Here is a 7,218-nt window from a genome sequence, read left to right as displayed (position 1 = left end):
GTCAAACATTATTTTTTAAACACGAATTAGTTTTTTATATACATTCGTGTTCAAAAAATCACCGCTCTCATATGGGTAAAATTGATATTTGAGGATATTTATATAATCAAGAAAATTAGAAGAACACATATGAGAGCAGTGAATTTTTAAACACGAATTAGTTTTTCAGATATATTCATATTCAAAAAATCACTACTCTCAATATATTAGATAAAATTGATATTTGAGGACATGCATATAATCAGCAAAACTAGAAGAACAAATGAACTAGTTTCTATGTTCTTCTTATTCTCATGATATATAAATGCCCTTAAATATCAATTTTATCCAATATATTGAAAGCAGTTATTTTTTAAATACAAATTAGATTTTTTTGAAAAATCATTACTCTCAATATATTGAGTCAAATTGATATTTGAGGGCATGAATATAATTCATAAGAACTAGATAAACTCATAGAACCTAATTTCACGTCATTCCGAGCACTTTAGACCCATAGACCGAATTTGGCCAAATGAATGTAAATAGTTTCGATTAAAATTAGTTGATGGATCTAGAGAATTCTGAATGACGTGAAATCAGATCCTATGAATTCGTCTATTTTTATGATTAGATCTATGCCTCAAACATCAATTTGATCTAATACATTTACAACAGTAATTTTTTTTTAATATGAATTAGTTTTTGGATATATTTATATTAAGAAAATAACTATTCTTAATATATTAGATAAAATTGATGTTTGAGGATATTTTTATAATCATGAAAATTAGACGAACACATAAGAATCGACTTCGTGTCATTCCAAACTCTTTAGGTTTATCAACTGATTTCGATCAAAATCGACTGATAAATCTAAAAATCTCATAATAATACAAAATCAATTTCTATATGTTTATTTAGTTCTTATACTTGTAAAAATACCTTCAAATATTAATTTTATTTGATATATTAAGAATAATATTTTTTTATATAAATCAATTAAAATTAATTAAAAAAAAATCGATTCCACTATTAAAAGATGGATACTCAACTGGGAATAATAAACTGGAAGTTATATATAATTTTAAAAGTAGGATAAGTAATTTTATAATTTCGGAAACTTGTTCGGTAAAAAAGCTGTTGGAACTTTGACCTGGAACTAAATTTCTGTCTCGGGTCCAGATCGGAATCGGATCGAGCAATCAGCAAACGTATCCGTCAAAGCGAAGATCTCGCGCTTGCTCGTCTCCAGCGACCGACGACGATATGGTAAAACTCTTCTTCCTCCCGTCGTTTTTCTTAGATCTTGTTCTCTGATCGCGTCGAAACGGTCGGATGGGAGCAGATCCGATTCATTCTGCTGCAGAACCGGCAGGGGAAGACGCGTCTGGCCAAGTACTACGTACCCCTCGAGGATTCTGAGAAGCACAAAGTCGAATACGAGGTCTGTTTCTTTGTTATTGCCGTCTCCTCCTCATCTAATTTCTTCCTCGAAAGGAACTTTGACATCTGGTTGGCCCCTAGGTTCATCGGTTGGTGGTCAATAGGGATCCCAAATTCACCAATTTCGTTGAGGTACACTCTTTCCCGTTAGCAATTTTATACCTTATGAAGCTTTGCGCAGTTCTGTTTATCTTTTTTTATAACCTGGATTTGGGATCTATCGTATTGATGCATCGTTATTATGGATCTGTCGCACCGTGGGAGGCAGAAGCATATGCCATTATTCATCTCTTGAACAGAACGCTGACCCTCAAACACAAACTTGGAATTTATTTTCAGATATTCCTGTTGCTTCTTGGGTAACTATGCGCATAACAATCTAGGATTTGGGGTGGATGGGGGAGAGGGGGAGGGGCAAGGGAAAAGCAAGTTGATCTTGATGTAACCTAGGATTTGGGGTTTGGAGATACATGTAGGATTTCCTTTAAAGTTCAAATTTTTTTTTTTAGATTTCTTCAATTTTATTGAATTTTAATAGTTGTTTATTCTGCCAATTTTTTTAGGATACACTAGGTTGATGTTTTACAAAGAATTAGTCTTATTTCAAGTTTATGAAAAGAGTTAGGATATCATATACTTGATTATCTTAGCACGATAATATTATTTTTCCTCTTTGTTTGTTGAGAGTTGAGTTTTTTGTTGCATGATTTGTTTGTGTTGCATCATGTCTTCTTGGCCGATGGTGCCTAGAGAGTAAGACTAGCAATCATGAAGAGGAAGAAGAGGTGGATGACATATAGCCAGGAAAAGAGATGACCTATATTGAAAGATGGGGTGGTAGAAAGGTGGCGCTTGCATTAGAGGAGAATAGGCACCTAAATAATCTAGAAATGGGATGTTGAGAATTGATGGGGGGAATGCTGCAACAAAGAGAGGAGAAAACATGTTTTGCCATAAGGATCGAGCACAATAAGTGATGCCTTTCAGGAAAAATGGGTGTTTGGGTGGAAGGAAAAAAGAATATATGTTTGGGTCAGGGGTTTGCATCAAATGAGAAGGAAGATGGAAGGCACATGTAACAAGTTAGGAACGCCATCTGGATGTGGATGCCTCTAAATCAATTATTAGAAGATCTAGGCATGGATGTTTGAGTTTGGCCTCATTTCTTCTGCAAGCTTTCTTTTCAATACTTTGATTCTCTAGACGAATGCTTTGACTATGATAACAAATTGTTAGGAACAACAAGGAACATAACAACTGATGAGGATAGTTAGCTTTTTAGAGAATAGAAAAGAAAAGTGATCATCTAGGAAGAGGATATAGGAGAAGTGGAACTATTTATTCTAAAACATGTTTGATTCTTCCTTTATGTTAGAACATTACATTCATATGACCAACTCTTATAGTTTTGGCTTACTCTTTATTTGAAAAACAAACCAATTATATAATCCATCTATTTTACTATTTTGGTCCATAGTAAACCAACTCTAAATTAAAACTAGTTACTATAATTTAAAATATAACTAAAACTAAATATAATTATTTATTATCTGCTGGTGCGGAGTTCCTCGCATGGTAGATAATCACATGACACTTTTATTATCTGATTAATGGTTAGTAAAATTTAGGTCTAGGTAAATTTATCTTTGTATTCTGTTGTGATTTGGTGTATGGGTACCCAAAATCATTAATTCAGGCCCAAAGAACACAGTTAGCTAGATAGATATCAAGCCTATCTGACTAGAAAAGATTGCAAACTGTCGATTCCTTGGTGATAAGGCAAGACATACTTCTCCTCAAGGACCCTTACTGAATAGTGTATTATCTTTCTAACATTCGACAGAAAAGTCCTTATTTATGATTGTGTTCCCTAGAAATATTCTTATTAATATCAGCTCATGGATGCTTAGCTTCTATGTATTATTTAATAATTGAAATATCATTTGTAAAAGGCTATATGATTGAGGTGGAGATCCTTCTCTAGTTTTAAATGATGGAAAGATGTAGTATGACTGCTATGACTAGTCATGCTTTATGAATCAGTGTTGGGTGTTTAAAAATAACTAATAAAAAGCTTTCTGTAGTAGGGATAAGAATGTTGAGATGACTGAGATTACTAGGAAAAATAGGATAAAAAAAATGATGGCATTTGCAAATGGACCTGGTAGATCAAATATGAGAGGAAATAAATTAAGTTGTATGCTCATATTTAAAGATGATTTATAACTTTCTTACTTGCATAAGTTGGATTAACTATATCTTAATGCATTAGGGGCAATGAAGAACAAAGAAACATATACTTAACATACTCAAAAATGACCTTAGTAACATTAGTGATAAAATCTGTATACCATCCTGAAATAGTAGAAATATATGACTTGTTGATGTTTTCTGCCTTAATATTAATAACATTTGAACGGATAGAGAGTACATGAAGCACAATGTGGAAAATGACTCTACATGTTATGCTTTATTTCAACAGAACAAAAATAAAGTATGTTTCTTTGATCCTTTTCCAATTTCTTGTGATTCCCTTTTCCTTTTTATTGAGAAGTTATCATTGAACTAAAGATATTTAATTTCAGTTCAACTAGAATTTTGAATTCTTAATTCCCTTTCATTCTTTGTTTCTGAGTTCTTATTACCATGTCAAGTGTTCTGAATAACAGATAACAGATTATGTGTTCTTTCAAAGTCTTAGGCATGCATAATGTATATTGTTAAAATTCATTTTTATGGTATATGAAAAATGGGTGTAAACAAGAATGACAGCTTGTGGCCAAATAAACATGAATCTCATCAACAAATAATGCAGGTATCTGTGTCAATAAAACTGTGATTTTTTTTTCTTTCAAAAAGCTTCTGCAAATAATTACTGTTTATGACCATGTGAAAACATGGATACGGGCATGAGACATTGAATCAGTAATTTTACATGTGAACTGGAACTTGAAATTTGGAACTGGTTATATCACATCCATAACTTATGTTATGAGATTGTTATAAGATTTGGAATTGTGGCATGGATCATCTGTGATTTCTTTTTGGCAAGTTTATTTGTTCATGATATTGGTGTCACTTATGCATGTTTCTTTGTGCAGTTCCGCACTCACAAAGTTATTTATAGAAGATATGCGGGACTCTTCTTTTCACTGTGTGTTGATATCACTGATAATGAGTTAGCATACTTGGAGTGCATCCATCTATTTGTGGAGATTCTCGATCATTTCTTCAGCAATGTTTGTGAGCTAGATTTGGTTTTTAACTTCCACAAGGTTAAAATCCTATATCTGAATTTCTTCTTGTCTTGCCTACTGTGATTGAATCCCTATATTTGTTCAATATGGCGAATCAGTCATTTCTTTATTTTTCATTTGGTCTGCATTCAACATTTTCTTTTCCAGCTTCAGCTTCATCTTCAACTTAGAAATGTGGAAGTTTGTTTTATCACCATTTTGTTTTGAATTTTGCATCTGTTTGTTGCATGCATATATATATATTGAAATTTCAAATTGTGCCTATTCTAATCTTATATGTAACCAAAATAACTGGATGTCTTTCTAAAACAATGTTTTCATGAATTGTTCAAATTTTTGTTTCCTTATCTAGCAAAAATTTAGTGGATTTTCAAGTCCTATAAAAACTATTTTATAATAAATGAATCATTGGTATTGATTCTTGAATATGCCAATCATGGAGGTTAAGATCTGGATCCAAGAATCAGGCAATGTACTTTAACATGGGAAGTTGGTAAATATGACTAAATATTCATTTTGCATTGAATCCAAGCATTAAACCAGTACATGTACATGGTTTGTTGGACTAAATTTTTCTCCTAATTCGTCCTTGTCAACATGCGAACAAAAACTTAGTTTGTGTCTTGGATTTCCTATGAGACCTCTTTCCTACCATGTGCTTCTTGTTGGTCCTTGCTAACAGTAGATCAAAATCCTAGTTTGGCATTCTAGGTTTCCTATGGGATACCTATTTCTTATATTGTTTGAATTAGCTCTGAACAATAGTTTACCATAGAATAGTATTGATATTTACTAACTGAATGTTCTGGACAAGTTAATTCCATGTCAAGAAAAATGAACTGCAAACCTAAGCAAACTCCCTCTTTTTGAATAAGTTTAGCTTTTCCACAGGTCATCAAGTCCATGATTAACAGTACATGCTGTAACTTCTATATTGCATAACATTGTGGAACTAATCGAAGATGAAATTGAAGACATTGAGTGTGCTTATTACAATTATATTCTGGCAACTTATATATATATTTCATCTGATGTATATACATTCTTTTTCAGGTTTATCTCATATTGGATGAGTTTATTCTTGCTGGAGAGATTCAAGAAACAAGCAAGAGGGTTAGTCATTGTCAAGTTCATCTCTTTTTTAAAGAATGCTACGCATCAACAGTATGGTTTTTAATCTAAATTTAAGCTTTGATATGACCTTCCTGTTGAGCATGGTTTAAAAACATTCATGGTACCAATAGAGGTGAAATGTCAGTCCCAAACTCAAATGAACACGATTAATGTGGTTGTGTTAAATCTTGGCAATCAACCTAAATTACTAACTAAACATTGAATTGAATATGTGAGAAAAGTAGATTAAATAGATTCCAGTGGAAGGATAAGATTTGGGATTACTGGAGCTCCTTGTCGTGTTCACCAATCTATTTTAACCTGATGTCTATTATTGTTGGACTTATTTTTTCTTGAATGGATGGTATGGTTAGAGTGCTCAGGTGTATCTGATAATAACATGTTCATGTACTAATTTGTGCCTTAAATGCATGTTTGAACTTTCCTTGTGTCGCTTCTTTCCTGGATAATTTGTCAAAAAAAAAAAAAAAAAAAAGATTACAGCTCAATCTCAATCACAATTGGGCATCACATAATCATATTTTCTTTTTATTTGGCTGTATCCGGTCTGTAGGATGGTGCATGCCATCAATTTAGCTTCTTCAACAATAACATTTGATTTATTTTAAATGTAGTAGACCAGGAACAACTTTGAATTTGAGAAGTACCAAAAGGAGATAATGGCATATAGAAATACCCTGAGCCCAAAACGTAACAGAAAAGACAAATTTGCCTTTTGAGAAATTATTTGTGATATTTTATGGCTTCCACATATGATTATGAGAATTTTCTGAAAACTTTCTAGTAACATGGCTCAGGCATTCTGTTTCACCATGTATACATCTTGGAACAATCTGGTAGTTAATAACTCTTGTAACAATTCTTTTGTTGTTTATAATTTGGTTTTTTTCCCTCTCTTTTCATCATGCAGGCGATAATTGAGAGGATGGGTGAATTGGAAAAACAGGAATGAGAACCGGCCATGCAACATTTCACTCTGATGGCATAAATCACTAAAGCTGTACCCTCAGTATTAGTATGTTTTCAGGAAGAAAAGCGGCGTGTTGTTGAACAGTTAGGCCATCGTTGATTGCAAGGATATGTAATTACCAGATATTTTGTCAGCCTTGGATATGAGCGTTTGGTGATTGGACCATGATTTGACAATTTTACATCAATTAAATACGTTGACATGAATTGGGATCGCCCTTCCACGTGATAATTTCAAGAATGCAAACGAACCAAATAGCCGAGCAAAGTGTCCAGCCAGTCTAACTAGCTCGACCGAGGGGAAATTAGTTTTCCTTTATGGTTTAAACACAAAAATACTATTTTCCACAAACAAAGGGAGCTCGAGGCTGATCAATAGAACAATGCTGATAATCGAAGTTAGCCAGACCATTTCGATGCATTGCAAGTTGAG

At 32.9% G+C, this 7,218-nt stretch overlaps 1 protein-coding gene across 1 annotated transcript; it reads left to right on the top strand.

The window, feature by feature from the left end:
• The first annotated feature begins 1,111 nt into the window (after positions 1–1,111).
• On the top strand, positions 1,112–6,992 carry LOC122052832 (AP-2 complex subunit sigma). Its single transcript, XM_042614560.1, has 6 exons — positions 1,112–1,251; positions 1,328–1,426; positions 1,507–1,557; positions 4,527–4,700; positions 5,736–5,795; positions 6,727–6,992. Exons 1-6 carry the CDS (start codon positions 1,249–1,251, stop codon positions 6,766–6,768), a joined length of 429 nt encoding a protein of 142 aa, XP_042470494.1. The 5' UTR covers positions 1,112–1,248; the 3' UTR covers positions 6,769–6,992.
• The last annotated feature ends 226 nt before the right edge of the window (positions 6,993–7,218 follow it).

Source organism: Zingiber officinale, chromosome 3A (assembly GCF_018446385.1).
Source record: "Zingiber officinale cultivar Zhangliang chromosome 3A, Zo_v1.1, whole genome shotgun sequence".
Taxonomy (NCBI): Eukaryota; Viridiplantae; Streptophyta; class Magnoliopsida; order Zingiberales; family Zingiberaceae; genus Zingiber; species Zingiber officinale.
Note: the sequence above shows the minus strand (reverse complement) of the source record. Positions and strands in the feature narration are given on the sequence as shown.

What these genes read in the sequence shown, in the direction of transcription:
- LOC122052832 (XM_042614560.1), top strand. An exon ending in AGCACAAAGTCGAATACGAG is followed by an intron (nt 1,427 to 1,506) that starts GTCTGTTTCTTT and finishes GTTGGCCCCTAG; the next exon opens with GTTCATCGGTTGGTGGTCAA. An exon ending in TTCAAGAAACAAGCAAGAGG is followed by an intron (nt 5,796 to 6,726) that starts GTTAGTCATTGT and finishes TTCATCATGCAG; the next exon opens with GCGATAATTGAGAGGATGGG.